Source organism: Tamandua tetradactyla, chromosome 7, assembly GCF_023851605.1.
Source record: "Tamandua tetradactyla isolate mTamTet1 chromosome 7, mTamTet1.pri, whole genome shotgun sequence".
Classification (NCBI taxonomy): Eukaryota; Metazoa; Chordata; class Mammalia; order Pilosa; family Myrmecophagidae; genus Tamandua; species Tamandua tetradactyla.
This window is the reverse complement of record NC_135333.1, coordinates 108,645,870-108,666,119: the sequence shown is the minus strand read 5'-3', so window position 1 is coordinate 108,666,119 and position 20,250 is coordinate 108,645,870. Positions and strand designations below refer to the sequence as shown.

At 36.5% G+C, this 20,250-nt stretch overlaps 2 protein-coding genes across 7 annotated transcripts in view; one reads left to right on the top strand and one right to left on the bottom strand.

Annotated features, from left to right (window-relative positions):
- C7H12orf54 (chromosome 7 C12orf54 homolog) overlaps positions 1-20,250 on the bottom strand; it is a 370,404-nt gene that overhangs the window by 164,114 nt on the left and 186,040 nt on the right. The gene's annotated exons all lie outside the window — the stretch shown is intronic.
- On the top strand, positions 15,371-16,315 carry LOC143690155 (olfactory receptor 5BS1-like). The gene has a single exon (XM_077168118.1). It carries the CDS (start codon positions 15,371-15,373, stop codon positions 16,313-16,315), a length of 945 nt encoding a protein of 314 aa, XP_077024233.1.

The window sequence follows — 20,250 nt, the reverse complement described above, 5'->3', positions numbered from 1 at the left end:
GGGATGATATATTTAAATTACTGAAAGAGAAAAACTGCCAACCAAGACTTCTATATCCAGCAAAATTGTCCTTCAAAAATGAGGGAGAAATTAAAACATTTTCAGACAAAAAGTCACTGAGAGAATTTGTGACCAAGAGATCAGCTCTACAAGAAATACTAAAGGGCGCACTAGAGTCAGATACGAAAAGACAGAAGACAGAGGTGTGGAGAAGAGTGTAGAAAGGAGGAAAATTAGATATGATATATATAATACAAAAGGCAATATGGTAGAGGAAAGTATTACCCAAACAGTAATAACACTAAATGTTAATGGACTGAATTCCCCAATCAAAAGACATAGACTGGCAGAATGGATTAAAAAACAGGATCCTTCTATATGCTGTCTACAGGAAACACATCTTAGACCCAAAGATAAACATAGGTTGAAAGTGAAAGGTTGGGAAAAGATATTTCATACAACCAACAACCACAAAAGAGCAGGAGTAGCTATACTAATATCCAACAAATTAGACATCAAATGTAAAACAGTTAAAAGATAAAAAGAAGGATACTATCTAATAATAAAAGGAACAATTAAACAAGAAGACATAACAATCATAAATATTTATGCACCGAATCAGAATACCCCAAAATACATGAAGAATACACTGCAAATACTGAAAAGGGAAATAGACACATCTACCATAATAGTTGGAGACTTCAATTCCCCACTCTCATCAATGGACAAAAGAACATCTAGAAAGAGGATCAATAAAGAAACAGAGAATTTGAATATTACAAAAAATGGGCTAGACTTAACAGACATTTATAGGACATTACACCCCACAACAGCAGGATACAACTTTTTCTCAAGTGCTCATGGATCATTCTCAAAGATAGACCATATGCTGGGTCACAAAGCAAGTCTCAACAAATTTAAAAAGATTGAAATCATACACAACACTTTCTCAGCTCATAAAGGAATGAAGTTGGAAATCAATAAGGCGGAGTGCCAGAAAATTCACAAATACGTGGAGCCTCAACAACACAGTCTTAAACAACCAGTGGGTCAAGGAAGAAATTACAAGAGAAATTAGTAAATATCTCGAGGTGAATGAAAATGAAAACACAACATATCAAAACTTATGAGATGCAGCAAAGGCAGTGCTAAGAGGGAAATTTATTGCCCTAAATGCCTATATCAAAAAAGAAGAAAGGGCAAAAATTCGGGAATTAACTGTCCACTTAGAAGAACTGGAGAAAGAACAGCAAACTAACCCCAAAGCAAGCAAAAGGAAAGAAATAACAGAGATTAGAGCAGAAATAAATGAAATTGAGAACATGAAAACAATAGAGAAAATCAATAAGACCAGAAGTTGGTTCTATGAGAAAATCAACATGATGGGCCCTTAGCAAGATTGACAAAAAGAAGAAGAGAGAGGACGCAAATAAATAAGATCAGAAATGGAAGAGGAGACACAACCACTGACCTCACAGAAATAAAGGTGGTAATAACAGGATACTATGAACAACTTTATGCTAATAAATACAACAATATAGATGAAATGGACAAGTTCCTAGAACGGCCTGAACAACCAACTTTGACTCAAGAAGAAATAGATGACCTCAACAAACCAATCACAAGTAAAGAAATTGAATCAGTCATTCAAAAGCTTCCCAAAAAGAAAAGCCCAGGACCAGACGGCTTCACATGTGAATTCTACCAAACATTCCAGAAAGAATTAGTACCAACCCTGCTCAAACTCTTCAAAAAAATTGAAGCGGAGGGAAAACTACCTAATTCATTCTATGAAGCCAACATTACCCTCATACCCAAACTAGGCAAAGATATTACAAGAAAAGAAAACTACAGGCCAATCTCTCTAATGAATGTAGATGCAAAAATCCTCAATAAAATTCTAGCAAATCGTATCCAACAACATATTAAAAGAATTATTCGTCATGACCAAGTAGGATTCATCCCAGGTATGCAAGGATGGTTCAACATAAGAAAATCAATTAATGTAATACACCATATCAACAAATCAAAGCAGAAAAATCACATGATCACCTCAATTGATGCAGAGACGGCATTTGACAAGATTCAACATCCTTTCCTGTTGAAAACACTTCAAAGGATGGGAATACAAGGGAACTTCCTTAAAATGATAGAGGGAATATATGAAAAACCCACAGCTAATATCATCCTCAATGGGGAAAAATTGAAAACTTTCCCTCTAAGATCAGGAACAAGACAAGGATGTCCACTATCACCACTATTATTCAACATTGTGTTGGAGGTTCTAGCCAGAGCAATTAGACAAGAAAAAGAAATACAAGGCATCAAAATTGGAAAGGAAGAAATAAAACTATCACTGTTTGCAGACGATATGATACTATATGTCGAAAACCCAGAAAAATCCACAACAAAACTACTAGAGCTAATAAATGAGTACAGCAAAGTAGCAGGTTACAAGATCAACATTCAAAAATCTGTAGCATTTCTATACACTAGTAATGAACAAGCTGAGGGGGAAATCAAGAAACGAATCCCATTTACAATTGCAACTAAAAGAATAAAATACCTAGGAATAAATTCAACTAAAGAGACAAAGGACCTGTACAAAGAAAACTACAAAAAACTGCTAAAAGAAATCACAGAAGACCTAAATAGATGGTAGGGCATACCGTGTTCATGGATTGGAAGACTAAATATAGTTAAGATTTCAATCCTACCTAAATTGATTTACAGATTCAATGCAATACCAATCAAAATCCCAACAACTTATTTTTCAGAAATAGAAAAACCAATAAGCAAATTTATCTGGAAGGGCAGGGTGCCCCGAATTGCTAAAAACATCTTGAGGAAAAAAAACGAAGCTGGAGGTCTTGCACTGCCTGACTTTAAGGCATATTATGAAGCCACAGTGGTCAAAACAACATGGTATTGGCATAAAGATAGATATATCGACCAATGGAATCGAATAGAGTGCTCAGATATAGACCCTCTCATCTATGGACATTTGATCTTTGATAAGGTAGTCAAGCCAACTCACCTGGGACAGAACAGTCTCTTCAATAAATGGTGCCTAGAGAACTGGATATCCATATGCAAAAGAATGAAAGAAGACCCATATCTCACACCGTACACAAAAGTTAACTCAAAATGGATCAAAGATCTAAACATTAGGTCTAAGACCATAAAACAGTTAGAGGAAAATGTAGGGAGATATCTTATGAATCTTACAATAGGAGGCGGTTTTATGGACCTTACACCTAAAGCAAGAGCACTGAAGAAGGAAATAAATGAATGGGAACTCCTCAAAATTAAACACTTTTGTGCATCAAAGAACTTCATCAAGAAAGTAGAAAGACAGCCTACACAATGGGAATCAATATTTGGAAACAACATATCAGATAAAGGTCTAGTATCCAGAATTTATAAAGAGATTGTCCAACTCAACAACAAAAAGACAGCCAACCCAATTACAAAATGGGAAAAAGACTTGAACAGACACCTCTCAGAAGAGGAAATACAAATGGCCAAAAGGCACATGAAGAGATGCTCAATGTCCCTGGCCATTAGAGAAATGCAAATCAAAACCACAATGAGATATCATCTCACACCCACCAGAATGGCCATTATCAACAAAACAGAAAATGACAAGTGCTGGAGAGGATGCGGTGAAAGAGGCACACTTATCCACTGTTGGTGGGAATGTCAAATGGTGCAACCACTGTGGAAGGCAGTTTGGCGTTTCCTCAAAAAGCTGAATATAGAATTGCCATACGACCCAGCAATACCATTGCTGGGAATCTACTCAAAGGAATTAAGGACAAAAACTCAAATGGACATTTGCACACCAATGTTTATAGCAGCGCTATTTACAATTGCAAAGAGATGGAAACAGCCAAAATGTCCATCAACAGACGAGTGGCTAAACAAACTGTGGTATATACATACGATGGAATATTATGCAGCTTTAAGGCAGGATAAACTTATGAAGCATGTAATAACATGTTTGAACCTAGAGAACATTATGCTGAGTGAGTCTAGCCAAAAACTAAAAGACAAATACTGTATGGTCCCAATGATGTGAATCGACACTCGAGAATAAACTTGGAATATGTCATTGGTAACAGAGTCCAGCAGGAGTTAGAAACAGGGTAAGATAATGGGTAATTGGAGCTGATGGAATACAGACTGTGCAATAGGACTAGATACAAAAACTCAAAAATGGACAGCACAATAATACCTAATTGTAAAGTAATCATGTTAAAACACTGAATGAAGCTGCATCCGAGCTATAGGTTTTTGTTTTGTTTTGTTTTGTTTTGTTTTGTTCTTACTATTATTACTTTTATTTTTTTCTCTATATTAACATTCTATATCTTTTTCTGTTGTGTTGCTAGTTCTTCTAAACCGATGCAAATGTACTAAGAAACAATGATCATGCATCTATGTGATGATGTTAAGAATTACTGATTGCATATGTAGAATGGTATGATTTCCTAAAAAACTGGTCAGCACAATACTACCTAATTGTAATGTAATTATGTTAAAACACTGAATGAAGCTGCATCTGAGCTATAGTTTTTTTTTCTTATATATTTTTGCACTTTTTATTTTTATTTTTATTTTCTCTATATATTATCATTTTATTTCTTTTTCTGTTGTCTTGCTATTTTTTTCTCTAAATCGATGCATATGTACTAAGAAATGATAACCATACACCTATGTGATGATATTAAGAAATTACTGACTGCATATGTAGAATGGAATGATTTCTAAATGTTGTGTTAGTTAATTTTTTTTAATTAATAAAAAAAATGATCATGGTGAATAATCCACAGCTATGTGATGATATTGTGAGTCATTGATTGTATAATATGGTAGAATTGTACATGTGTGGATATTTCTCAATAAAAATATTTTTTAAAAGGTAAAAAATAATAATAATAATAATAATGGGAGGTGGCAGGGGTGGTTATGGGAATGCTATATTTTTACATGACTTTTCTGTAAACCTACAACCTCTAATTTAAAGATAATAATAAAAATAATTTTTAAAACATTAAGCTAAATGACAGAAACCGGATACAAAGTACTGTATTGCATTATTACATTTAGATAAAATGTAAATATAAATAAATTTATTGAAACAGAATTTGATTAGTGGCTGCGTAGGGCTAGGCAAGGGTAGAGGGATTGAGACTTTGATTAGTGACTGCTAAGGGGTATGGGATTTTTCTTTTTTGGAGTAGTGAAAATGTTCTAAAATTGGTTGTGGTGATGAATGCACAACTCTGTAATTATACTAAAAGTCATTGATTGTACATGTAGGACAAACAATACGGTATGTGAGTACATCTAAAAAAAATGCTTTTATAAAAACTATTATAAGAACAGCTGGTGGGGGTAGTGTGAGGGTAGTTCAGTGGTAGAATTCTCGCCTGCCATGTGGGAGACCTGGGTTCAATTTGCCCGGTCCATGCACTTCTCCCAAAAATAAAGAAACAAGCAAACAAACAAAACACCAAAACTTCAACAAATGGTGCTGCAATAACAGGATACTCACATGGAAAAAGAATGAAATGTGACCCCATCATACAGCATACAAAAAAAAAAGATAGTGGGATGATGTCATCAACGTGGCAACATACAGCTACTAAAAACCTCTCCCCAGAGATTCAGTAAAAAGTGGTGTTGATAACAGCACCATCTGCTCAGCAGACAAGAAAATGCAAGGGAATTTGAGGGCTTTTCAGAACTTTTCCAATTTCTATCCCAAGCCCACTGGAGCTGGTCTACATACCCTGCATGGGACTCTTGATCATTTTAACTGAGAAATAGAGCTAAGAGATATCATTGCACCACAAAACACCAAGATATATATTCTTCTCAAGTTCTCATGGAACATTCTCCAGGATAGATCATAGGCTGGGGCATAAAAAAGGTCTTAGTAAAGTTTAAAAGACTGAAATTATTCAAAGCACTTCTCTGATCATAATGAAATGCAGCTGGTAATCAATATACATCAAAGAGCCAGGACTTTCACAAATATACAGAGGTTAAAAAACACACTTAAACAATCAGTAGGCCAAAGAAGAAATTGCGAGAGAAATCAGTGAGTATCTGGAAATGAAAATGAGAATACAATGTATCAAAACCTGTGGGATGTAGCAAATATGGCGCTGAGAGAGAAAGGTATAGCTCTAAATGCCTACATTAAAAAGGAAAAAAGAATCAAAACCCAAGACCTAACTGAACAACTGAAGAAACTAGAGAAAGAGGAGTAAACAAGACCTAAAGCAAGTAGAAAAAAAGAAATAAAGACTAAAGCAGAAATAAATGAATTGGAGAGCAAAAGAACAATAGAATCAATAAAACCAAAAGTTGGTTCTTTGGGATCAGCAAGATTGACAAACCTTTATTTAGACTGACAAAGTCAAAAAGAGAAAAGAGGCAAATAGACAAAATCAGAAATGAGAGAGGGATTCATTACCATGGACCCCAAATAAATTTGCAAAAATCACAAGAGGATACTATGAACAACTATATGCCAATAAACTAGGGAACTTAGATGAAATGAACAATTTCCTAGAAACTCACTGTGCTGTTTTAAAACTATTATGTATCCCCAGAAAAGCCTTGTTCTTCTAATCCTGATTAATATTGTAGGATGGGACCTTTTGATTAGGTTGTTTCCATGGGGATGTGACACACCCAAATGTGGGGGCTATCTTTTGATGAGATGGAATTGTGACTCCACCTACCCAAAGTGGGTCTTAATTAATTTACTGGAGTCCTTAAAAGAGCTGACACAGGGAAACATTTAGGAGAAAGCTTGGGCACGGTTATTTGGAGGTGCTTGGAGAACTGACATAGACACAAACATTTGGAGATGCAGAGGAAAAGGCCAGAAGGACCCACAGGAACTGTGAGAGCCATTTGAAATGAGAAGCCAGGAGAGGAGCCCAGCAGACATTGCCATGTACCTTCCCATGAGATGCTAAGCAAGCCAGAATCCACAGTTTTGTCCGAGAGAAGTGAGTGCTCACAGATAATTAGAGAGGAATCCACTGGAATCAGAGGCACAAAGCTATGAGCAAGGACCTCAGATGTCAGCCGCACACTTCCCAGCTGACAAAGAAACCCTGGATGACATTCACTCTTTCTTCTGAGTCAAGGTGTCTTTCTCTGGATGCCTTAGTTTGGGTATTTTTAAAGCCTTAGAAGTGTGAAATTGTAACTTAATAAATCCCCTTTATAAAAGCCAATCAGGGGTGCACAGATGGTTCAATGGGAGAATGCCCACCTTCCATGAAGGAGACCCAGGTTTGAACCCTGAATCATGCACCCCAGCCAAAATATATATAGATGTATATGCCAATCTACTTCTGGTACATTGAATTCCAGGAGCTTGATCAAACTAAAACACACAGGAACAACCTATACTGACTCAAGAAGATATAGAAGACCTGAACAAATAAATCACAAGTACAGAGATTCCATCAGTCATCAAAAATTTTACTAGAAAGGAAAGCCAATGGTTAGATGGCATCACAGGAAATTTTACCAAAATTCCACAAAGAATTAACAGAATTCCTGTTCAAACTCCTCCAAAAAACTGAAGAAAAATGAACATTATGTAACTCATTCTATGAAGCTAACATTACTCCAATACTAAGACATAATAAAGAAACTAAAATAAAGGAAAATTGCAGGCCAATCTTCCTAATGAACATAGAAGCAAAAATTCACAACAAAATACTTGCAAATCAAATCCAATGGCACATTAAAAGAATTATCCACCACAACCAAGTGGAGTCTATTCCAGGCTAAGAAGAGTGGGTCAACACAAGAAAATTATTAATGTCTAATCTTAAATAGACATTAACAAACTGAAAAGGAAAAAATCACATGATCATCTTGGTTGACACTAAAAAGGCATTTGACAAAATTCAGCATTCTTTTCTGATAAAAACAATTGAAAAGGTAGGAATCAAAGGAAACTTCCTCAATATAATAAAGGGGGCATATATGAAAAACACACAACCAGCATTGTACTCAGTGGCGAGAGACTGAAAGTCTTCCCCCGAAGATCAGGAATGAGACAAGGATTCCCACCATTACCACTGTTATTTAACACTATCCTAGAACTTCTAGCTAGAGCATTTAGACAAGAAAAAGAAATAAAAGTCATCCAAATTGGGGACCCAGTTTGAACTACAAGGGTAGTTCAGTGGTAGAATTCTTGCCTGCCATGCAGGAGACCCAGATTCGATCCAGGACCCATGCAATTCCCAAACAAACAAATGAACAAGCAAACAAATGAAAAAGCAAACCAAAAAAAAATCAATAAATGGTGCTGCAATAACGGGATACTCACATGGAAGAAGAATGAAATGTGACCCCCACCATACAGCATACAAATAAAAGTCATCCAAATTGGAAAGGAAGAAGTAAAACTCTCATTATTTGCAGATGACATGATACTATACTTGGAAAATCCTGAGAAATCTATGACAAAGTTACTTGAGCTAATAAATTCAGCAAAGTGGCAGAATACAAGATTAATTAATACACTAATACTGAGCTAACCGTGGAGGCAATCAAGAAAAAAAATCCATTCATAACAGCAACTAAAAGAATCAAGTATCCAGGAATAAACTAAACCAAGGATGTAAAGGATCTGTGCACAGAAAACTACAAAACATTTCTAAAATAAATTAAAGAAGTCCTGAATAGGTGTAAAGACATCTTATGTTCATGGAACATAGAAAGGCTAAATAGTGTTAAGATGTCAATTCTACCCAAATTGCTCTATAGAAACAATGCAATACTAATCAAAATTCCAACAAACTATTTTGCAGACTTGTAAAATCTAGTTATCAAATTTATTTGGAAGAGAAAGGGCTTTCAAATAGGCAATAATATCTTTAAAATGAAGGACAAAGTGGGAGGACTTATACTTCCAGACTTTAACGCTTATTATAAAGCCACAGTGGCCAAAACAACATGGTAGTGGCACAAAGATAGACATATTGATTAATGAAATCTAATTGAGAGTTCAGAAATAGATCCTCAAATCTATGGTCAAATGATTTTTGAGAAGGCCCCTATATCCACTGAACCAGGACAGAATAGCCTCTTCAATGACTAGGGCTGGGAGAGCTGGATATCCATATTCAAAGAAATGAAAAAGGACCTCTACCTCACACTCGATACAAAAATTGACTCAAAGTGGATCAAAGACCTAAATATAAGAGCTAGTACCATAAAAGTCTTAGAAGAAAATATAGGGAGACATCAAGACATAGGTAGCTTCTTAGACCATATGCCCAAAACATAAGCAATGAAAGAAAAAACAGATAAATGGGAACTCCTCAAGATTGTATGCTTCTGCACTTCAAAAGACTTTGTCAAAAAAGTGAAACAGCAGCCGACTCAATGGCAGAGAATATTTGTAAACCATATATCTGATAAGGGTTTGATATCCAGTACATATAAAGAAATCCTACAACTCAACAATAAAAGGACAAACACCCCAATTATAAAATGGGTAAAAGACATGAATAAACATTTTTCCAACAGGGAAATACAAATGGCTAAAAAACACATGAAAAGATGTTCACCTGCATTAGCTATTAGGAAAAGGCAAATTAAAACCACAATGAGACTTCATCTCTACACCTTATAAGAATGGCCACTATTAAACAAATAGGAGACTACAAATATTGGAGAGGATGTGGAGAAACTGGAATACTTATTCACTGCTGATGGGAATGTAAAATGGTACAGCTGCTGCAGAAGACAGTTTGGCAGTTCCTCAGAAAACTAAAAGTTATGTTGCCCTACGACCTAGCAATTCCATTACTCAGTATATACCCAAAAGATCTGAAAGCAGTTACATGAACAGATATTTGCATGCTATGTTCTTAGTAACATTATTAACAACTGCCAAAAGATGGGAATAATCCAAGTGTCTATCAACAGAAGAGTGAATAAACAAAATGTGGTATATACATGCAATGCAATATTATTCAGCAGTAAGAAGGAATGAGGTCCTGAAGCATGCAACAACATGGATGAACTTTGAGGACATATGCTGAATGAAATAAGTCAGATACAAAAGAACAGATATGAACCACTTAGAAAATGTAAACTCAGAGTCTTAAAATGTAGGATATAGGGGATCTAAAGATAGAATCCAGAGAAGGTGGAGTAGCTACTTAATATATACAGAATTGTTAACAAGGCTGAATTTAAATATTTGTGAATGGATGGAGGGGATGGTAGTTCGTTATTGGATTATAAGTAATAGTGCCATACCGAAGGTGAATTTGATTGAAAGGGGTTGTTTAAAATCATATATCTCACTGATTAACACTAAAAATATAAATAAGTTCTTGCATGAACTACTTCAAATTACCTATTATGTGCTATGAACTCTAGTTAACAGCAATACCTTGCTAGTACCACACCAATACTAAGAGTAAATAATTGGAAGGGCAATAAGGAATACAGGATGTTTTAGGTTTTCTTGTGTGTGTGTGTGTGTGTGTGTGTGTGTGTGTGTGTGTGTGTGTGTGTGTCTGTTATTTTTCTCTTTGGAGCAATGAAAATTGTCTAAAATTGATGATGATGGCACAACTAAGTAAAGATACTGCAAGACATTGATTGTATTCTTTGGATAGAATTATATGGTATGTGAATATATCTCAATATAATCTCCAGATCAATATAAGTAAGAAATAAACAAACACAAAAATATAAGTGCTGATGGAGAAATATGGTATACTTATTCAATGGTATACTTATTCACCATAGGATCATGCAGTCCTTCTGGAGAGTAGTATGGCGAATCCACAGGGGGCTAAATGTAGCGTCACCATAGGATCATGCAGTCCTGTTACTAGGAATATACTTGGAAAAACTGAAAGCAGGGATACAAACAGATATTTGCACATTGAAGTTTATAGCAGCATCATTCGCGATTGTCAGTAGATGGAGGAGGCCGAAGGGGTCCATTGACTGATGAGTAGAATGACAAATGTGGTGTATACATATGATGGAATATTCAGTGGCTACAGAAAGGAAAGAAGTCATGACTTTCAGTAAAAGTATTGTCGAGAGCAGAGATGAGGTGCAAAATCAATAGCTCCAATGGAATATGGGTCAACTGGATACTTTTAAATATGGGAGACATTTTAGTATGTTTATATTCTTGGTATAAATAAGTAATAGAAGAGAAGAAATTGATGATAAAACAGATAATGGATGTGGTTGAAAGAACCAAGGGCTCAGGATGGGGTGCTAATTAAAGTAAAGCTGTTAGTCTTGGATTAAGGGTAGATGTTGCTACCACTGAAACTAAGAACAGAAAGAATAGATACATTTCTAGGTGGGAAATCAAGAAAATAAGAGTCCTGACTCATAGCTCTGATTTGTATTTAAAGGCTATGTGAAGAGAATGTGAGAAATAAATATAGTACACTAAGGAAAGAGTTTGGAATAAAATCAAAAGAGGAAAAAGGAATGTTAGGCTTTACATGAGTGTGTTGTGTCTGTGTGTGCATGGATGTGCCTCTGTACATGTATTTGTATGGCTGAGGTTGAGAAGCCCAACAAGATGGAGCTTTCTCTCTCAGATTCTATATTATTTATTGTATTCTTCCTCACCCTCTCCTAATAACGTTAAGCCAACCCTTCCACATCAGCACCAGGTCCCAAGTGACTCAAGCAGCCTCTCCCATGAGCAGTAAGCAGCCCCAGGCTCCTTGGGGTCCTTAATAAGGCTCCTCTCTCAGGGCTATCTTGGCAAAGAGATAGCCAAAGAGAATAGGACTAGAGAATTATAAGATTCTTACAAGTCATTATCAAGAGCTCTTCTTGGGGCTGAGGTAGGTCACCATAGGAAGACTGACAAGGACTAATATTTTACAGAAAGGCCTAGAGAGCTTGAAGATTTTACCCTGAACTGACCAGGCAGGATCTGATTCTAGAATCTAATAGGAAATAATATTAACTTTGCCCAAGGCCTAACTAGAGCCCTCTCTGAATGAAATTACCTATTCGTGGGGGCAGTAGGCATCCTGTCTCAGAACCCCAAGGAGAAGCCATATTCCCAACAGTCCAGTTCAATAACAAGGGTCAAATTTTAATACATTTTGGAACCGGGAGGAATCTAATTCTAACTCAAACTCCTCATGGTAATGAGAACAAGTGAAAATCAAGCATAAGCATCCTGAGACCTTCGGAAATGAAGAAGAATGCCCCTGCAGGAGCTTCATAAAACAAGGAACCTGGAGAGAAAGCTATCAGATGCTGCCCGTTCACCGTGTGCCTTTCCAGTTGAGAGAGAAACCCTGAACTTCATCAGTCTTCTTGAAGCAAGGTATCTTTCCCTGATGCCTTAGATTGGACATTTTTATAGCTTTGCTTTAATTGGGACATTTTGTGGGCTTAGAGCTATAAACTTTAAACTTATTAAAGTCCCCCCTTTTTAAAAAAAATCAAGCATAAGGGAAATATCTTGCCCAAAGTAAACAAGTAGAACAAATTATTTTGAGGGGGAAGTAGGAGCAGAATTCTCATGAAATGTTGAATATGTGTACTTATGTCTATTTGGGGGTTCTGTGGCCCCTCTCTTCATACCTCTGAACCCTCTCTTCATGTCTCTGGTCCTTGACAAAAAAAAAACAACAGGTCTTCTTTTGGCAAGGGGTAGCTGCCTAGGAGGACATCCAAATGCAGGACTGGAGGATCATTCGCTTGAATGTGGGCTGTGGCAGGAAATTTAAGTTATAGGTTCTTATTGCTTCAGAGGTAGAAAGAGATAATGTAGTCCTACTCCTTGCCTCTAAATAAGAATAAATATGCAAAAAGGAGAAACTGGCAGTGCAACCTCCTAGAAAGTCTCAGAGGTAAACATGCCTCCAGCAACCCTGTGCTATAATTATCAGGACTGAGAATGAGAAAGGGAGTTTTCTTTATCTGAAAATCCAGTACCAATGTCTACAAATATTTCCAAAGGCTACTGGGAAGCTTCACATGCTTAGGACTGGAAGGGCATAGCTCACACTCTTTTACTCTCGTTCTATCCCCTCTTAGGTAGTCCATTCTTTTCCATCAAAGCTCCTCCCTTTTTTCAGAACAGTTTCTCCATTGTTCCTCAACCTTGAATTCTTCCCAAATGCCCTGCTTCTGCTGACTCACCACCCTCCCACCAAGCTATCTGAACCATTTAAGAAAAAATGATACCAGAAAGCCAGAAAAATGACTCAACTCTTAGAGACTTCATCATTGGCAGAGCTCCCTTACCTCCTTAAAGAAAGGGATCCTCTTAATACCAAGCTCATTTTCTTAGAAGCAAGTACACTTGTTTGGATGTATCATCAAAGGAAAAAGAAAAGAAGTTGATTTTTAATTGGCTGCAGTTAAAATCAAGGAGTTGGTAAGTGTCCCTTGAAAGGAAAGGGAAGATGGAAGCTTGAAGGTGACCATGGAAAATAGAGTCTTGAAGTACAGTTCTATTCACACCAAGAGAAAACATATTGTAATTTTGCAGCTGATACTGTTATGTTCCCATGTTCCCATATAGTCTTTTTGATTATCCTTTTATTGTTTTCAAATCATTCTATCCAGTTGGTGTTTAATTAGGCTTTCCAAGTTATGAAGGCATTTCATTTGTTCAAAATTTTTATTTAATATTTAACATTGCAGTGTAATCATTCTACACGTAACATTTTAATTATTTTGAGTTCTATTCTTAGGCTAACGCCAAGGAGAGGATTGCTGACTCAAAGTATTTGTTTATACGCCATCAGCAATGTCCAGATGTCATATTCACCAGAATCTTCCTAGGATTATTGTTTTAGACATTTTTGAATATCAAATAATCATAAAATTGGATCCATGTTCCTGTCTTATTTTACTTTTTATTTTTTTAGCTAGCTACAGTGAACATTTTCCCAAATGTTCCCAAACATTTTCTCTTGAATTTCCTCTAACATGACTTTTCTACCCATGTCAACAGCACAAGACTTAAAAAAAAACAGCAAGGGTAAAATGGACAGAAGAGAAGAAGAAGTTAGGGGTATGGAGATTAGTTCTGAGAAGACTGTGAGGAAGATAGATGTAATGATCCAGTTCAGGGTCCTGGTGAAAAACATGGCTTAGATATTTTTGAGACAGTAAAGCAATAACACTAATTAAAAAAATGAAGGGAAAGGAATGGAACACTTATTGAACACTTAATTATCAGGTCATAAGCTAAAACCAAGGTTGAGTAAGATTAAAGTGATTTGATCAAGGTCTTCAAACTAAGCAGATGCGTGTCAGAGTTAGTCCCCGAGATTTGACTTCATCCATTTAAAATCATTTCTAAAGAGTTCATATCAACCTGTCAATCATGTGAGACAACTATAACTGTCCTTATTTTATAGGAAAAAATTCACTTTTTCAGAAGAACTGAGGCTTTCAGTTCTCAGATCAAGGGATTATTATTATTAGCACATTAAACACAGTTCTTTAAGATACAGCTATTAAAAGAAAATTTCACGGCCTTCTAAACATATCTTAAATGACTCAAAAAATATGTTGTCTACCTGCTGGGTGTGATGTGGTGGGAAAAGCACTAGACTGGGAGCAGAGCCTTCTTTTTAATTCCTGGCTATTTCACTGATAAGCTCTGTGACATAAAACAACCCACTTCATCTCTTTGGGCTTCCATCTCCTCACTCTGACATGCTGTGAGTACATGACTTCATTGCCCAGTGGAGGGAGCAAATTTTCCTGACTGACTCCCACCCAATCCCCCAAATACCTTTCCGGCTTTGCTAGTATGGGGTTGAGAGAGATGGGGATAACCTTAAAGCATTCCTGAAATGTTTGGAAAGAACTTTGAAACCTCCAGCAGCATATTTCAAGACCCTTTTCCACTTTTTTATCCAAAATTCAAAACATCAAGGATAGTAAAGTAAATTCCATAACTCTTGGCTGTAGGACACAAACCTAAATAGAAAAAGGCTTGCAATTAAATATCTCTAATTTCCAAAGCAATCACATTTGAAGCATCCTGTTTCCTCAATCTCATAAGTATGCTCTTGATGGTCAAAGCACGTAACCTAACTTAGGTTCCAAAGATGTTTGCTATATTCACTGACAACATTAGTGAGAATTACTGGAGGATCAAAAGACAGAAAGCCCGGAAGTCACAACACCAGTTTTTCAATCTCAGCTTTCCTTTTCAGTTTTTAAGATGAAAAGTATTACCTGGGATGTTTAAGTGTGTGGAGATCTTATCACTGGAAATTATTCAAATCACGGAACCTTACAGAAAGCACTATTGATTTCTTTGTAGGGATGGAATTTATAAACAACCATGAACAATCTCACTGTGTTCACTGAATTCATCCTCCTCGGACTGTCTGCTGACCCCCATGTCCAGGCCCTGCTCTTCGTGCTGTTCCTGGTGATTTACCTCCTGACTTTGATGGGGAACATGGTAATGATCCTGGTGATCAAAACTGATTCGTGCCTCCAAACCCCCATGTACTTCTTCCTTGGACATCTATCTTTCCTAGACATCTGCTACTCCTCAGTCACTGTGCCCAAGATGCTACAGAACTACCTGTCTCAGAAGAAAAGCATCTCAGTGTGGGGCTGCATCACCCAGAGTTTCTTTCACAATCTCTCTGGAGGAACAGAAGCCTGTCTGCTCTCTGCAATGGCCTATGACCGCTATGCTGCCATCTGCCACCCTCTGCTCTACACCGTAGTCATGAGCAGGCCTCTCTGTATTGTGATGGTTAGTGCAGCATGGATGATAGGGTTGCTAAACTCACTACTGAATAGTCTTTTCATTTACAAATTATATTTCTGTGGGTCCAACATCATCTTCCACTTCAGCTGTGAGCTGCCATCCCTCTTCCCTCTGTCCTGCACTGATTCCACTGCCAACAAGTTCCTTCTGTCTGGGTCGAGTACATTTCTGGGGCTGCTGACGCTTTCCCTGATCCTCTTCTCTTATTCCAAAATCATCTTTGCCATACTGAGCATCCACTCCCCTGGGGGCCAAGGCAAAGCCTTCTCCACCTGTTCATCCCACCTCACAGTGGTGCTCTTGCTGTATGGGACAGCTCTATTCAGGTACATCAGTCCCTCCTCGGGATTAGTCCTTGAGCAAGTGATCTCCATACAGTATAGTGTGATCACATCCTTGCTAAACCCTCTCATCTACAGCCTCAAGAATCAGGAGGTAAAGGCAGCTCTGCAGAGGATGCTGAAGCAGCAAATGTGCTCCTCACAGCAGGGGGTCTCTGCATGATGTTCAACAAGACAATGAAGAGGAGGGATCTTCAGAAACACCCTTAGAGGAAAAAAGATATGTTAGGTTGAATGGTTCTCAAAATGTTTTCCCCAGATCAGCAGCATGGGGACCACCTGTGAGATTGTTAGAAAGGCAGATTCTTGGAACCAACCCCAGACCTACCGAGTCATAAAAAGAGGAGCTCAACAATCTGTGTTTTAACAAGTCCACCAGGTAACTGTGATGCATGCTCAAGTTTGAGGAACTCTGCCTTAGGCCAACTAATGTTTGAGAACTGTTTTCAGTGAAAGGCAAACTGATTATTGACTTTTCAAAATTAAGAATCCCTATTAAATGAGAGAGTTGGTCAGTAAAGTAGTCAGGATGAGAACATTTGATTGTGTGATCTTATGATCTGTTTCCCTCTACAGATTAGAAGAGGTGAAAAAAAACTCCAGCAAAAGTTGGACTCTACACTAAAGGTAGATAGGCCCCATCTATTTCTTCTGCCACCATCTAGGGGTTCTCATTCTTAAAAAAAGCTTGCAGGGGTGGAAACAGCATAAGACCAATGAACAGATGCTCCAGAGCAGTGACTCTCAAGCACTTCATTCACTCACCTGAGGGCATCAAACAGCCAGTGTTCCAGGTGAGCGGTCACTGGTTTGTCCCAAACATTACTCAGGCTATGATGGAGGCAACAGTCCACATGAGATAGTACTTCAAGTACATGTGCTTTCCCAATGAGAGCTTTCTGCTCTCTGACCTGGTTATAGGGAAGTGAGTTCTTGTGTCTCTAAATTTTTCCACAAGAATATATTTTCCTCATTCTTCCTTGAGGACTTCAGGCCCCTCTCAATCTTTTCTTTAAACCATAAAATATATCATATGTCATACTTAAATTGTATGTACAGATTAGTGAATACAAATAAATCAATTAACTGTGTACTCATCCCCTGACTAAGAAATAGAACATTTCCAGAGCTTTAAAAGCCCCAAAAGTACCCCACTCATATCACTCTCTTCCTCTCCCAAGAGATTACCACTGTAAATTATGCAGTACACATTCCCTCACTTTTATTTATAGTTTAGCACTTATGTATTATTCTTAAATAAGATTGCTGAGTTTTCCCTATTTTTGAACTTTATATGAACAGTTTATACTGCATATTCATTTCTATAACTTGTTTCTTTCACTTCATTTTTTTTATTCTTGTGTTTTAGGTATGTCTTTTTTAAGCAGTATAGAACTGCATTTTGGGTATTTTATGCAGTCTGAAAATTCTTGTCTTTCAAAAGTTAATGAGAAGGGGTGCATGGGTAGTTCATTGGTAGAATTCTCACCTGCCATGTGGGAGACCCAGGTTCAATTCCCAGCCTATATATTTCCCAAACAAACAAGCAAACAAACAAACAAACAAACAAAAATCAACAAAGTGGTGCTGCAGTAAAGGGATACTCACATGGAAAAAGAATGAAATGTGACCCCCACCATACAGCATACATAAAAAAGTTAATGAGAGTTTAATCATTATAGAAATATTGATATATTTGTGTTCTGTTCTATTCTTTTAGGTGCTTTCTGTATCTTTCTTTTCTTTCTCATTCTTTTCCCCACTCCATTTCCCCCCATTTGTCTATTTTTTTGACAGTTATCTTGCATTTTTAAAATCATGTTTATGTTACTTAAACTTCCTCAAATATTTACCTTCCTCAAAACAATGAAAGACCATAAGACACTTTAAATCCAACCAATGTCACTCCCATCTTCCTTTTCTACCCCACAAATCAGACATCATCAATATTTAATGCAGAAAATTTCTGTTTAGATTTGCCAATATATTTACCATATTTTTGTTGACCATTTCCTTTTCACCTCAAATCTTCCAACTCATTTAGAATATCTGATTCTCCTGTCCAAATTTCATCTTTTAGAATTCTTCAAATGGCAATTGGTTGTTGATGAACTGTTTTTGTTTGTCTGAAATTACTGTGTTTCCTGAAAGATAATTTTCCTGTCCATAAAATTCCACCTTGTAGCCTGAATTGATGTTCTATTCCCACAGAAAGGATATACATTTGCTTCTACCAGTTATCTGGGAGTCAATCCCACTATAAATTGTCTATTTAAGATGTTTCAGGCCACACAACCAATGTGAATTCAGACCTGAAACTTGCCTTACCAACAGCTGTGGTTATGAATTCATAGGAAATATTTTTTTTAATATTTTTTAAAAATTCTTTTCTTTTTACCCAGATTCAGTGTCAAAATAGGCAAGTTTTTTCACCATCCATGTCCACATGATGGATTATTTCTTATTCATACTTAAAGGTCATAACCCCTATCTCTAACAATTACATAGTTCTTGCTATATGCCAGGAATTGTTCTAAGGTTTTTATGTATATTTACTAATTTAATCCACCAAACAGCTCTATAAGATAGATACTATTATTATCTCATTTTAAAGATGCAAAAGCTGAGCCACAGAGAGGAAATGGAACTTTCTCAAGTACACACAACTAAAACATGGAAGAGCTGGAATTTAAATGCAAGCTGGGATCCAGACTCCATGACTCATAGTTGCTGGGCTATAAGGCCTCTGGGATTTATTTGAGCAAATGTGCATCAACCTCACTCTATCGGAATTTTCCTAGTAGAATTCTCCTACTGGACTCTCTCACCCAGGTCCCCAGAGTTCACCTCCTGCCTGCTGCATCCCATGCAACCATCAACATGGTTTGGGTACCTGCTTAACTTCTAGGGTTTCTGCTTTTTCTTCATTTTTGAGCTCTGAAGAGCCCATCCTTCAATGTCAACTTGAAACCATTACTTTTTTTAAATTCAGCATATTCTTTATTTCAAGAATATGCTGAGCATTCAACTAAAAATGTTTATTGAGCTAATTAATCTGCTGTGCTGTCAGAAACAGAAGCCAAATCCCTACCAAAAGAAAACTTGTTACCTTCCATTCCTATCATGCCTAACCAAATTTCTGGCCTAGACCTCTCCTGGCTTCCCAAGCTATCACTGACATGTTCAGTGTTGACTTTTTAGATTAGTGTGCAGGTACCATTCGAGGGCAGTACCTCTCTTTTGGAGTACATTCACTAGACCAAATGAATATTTTTATATCAACTATGTGAAATCAATAATCAGTGCACATGCCATAATGTGCATTGATTTACATGTTCCCTCCAATGATATATACAAACAATTTCTTGAAGATTTTATTTAACAATCTGAGTAGAAATAAACCTTCCCTTTGTGTTTTTTTAAGTTACAAGCCAAAAGTAATAAAATTCAAAATAATAAATGGTACCTAGGAATACTAGGTAATTTTTTTACCTTGGGCATATTTTTACTATTAAATCTATCATTTAAAAATAGTTACAAATTCAATGGAAAAGAAAAAATGATAGAAACAAAAGGAGGAATAGAGAAGCATTTAATATTTTATCAAGCTTTATCAGAATCTCATAAGTACTCAATATAACATGTAAGTCAATAGCTGCAGTATGTTGCGGCATACACCCATACTAATTGTTTAAGAAACATAATTTAACCTTATATATCCTTTGGAGTTAACATTAGATTTGTTTTGTTGGGAAATAAACAAACTCTCTAATTTCCTTCAGTGAAAAGGGGTCTTGGTAAAGAATATAATCAGTCAATTAGTACTTCATTTAGAATATCTGATATCCCTGGAACTTCATATTTCAATATATTTCATCTGAGATATTTTTAGAAAGTATAATTAAGAAAACTTTGTAACATATTAGAGATGATGAATGAGAGAAAAACAAGAGTCTAGGATTATTTAATTTAATTTGGGTTTATATTAACTGTTCCATAATCACAGAACAGCTAGAATTTTTGTCAGAGTTTGCTAACATAAGTAATAATACTGAAAAACAAAGAGACAGGATGCAAATAAACAAAATCAGAAATGAA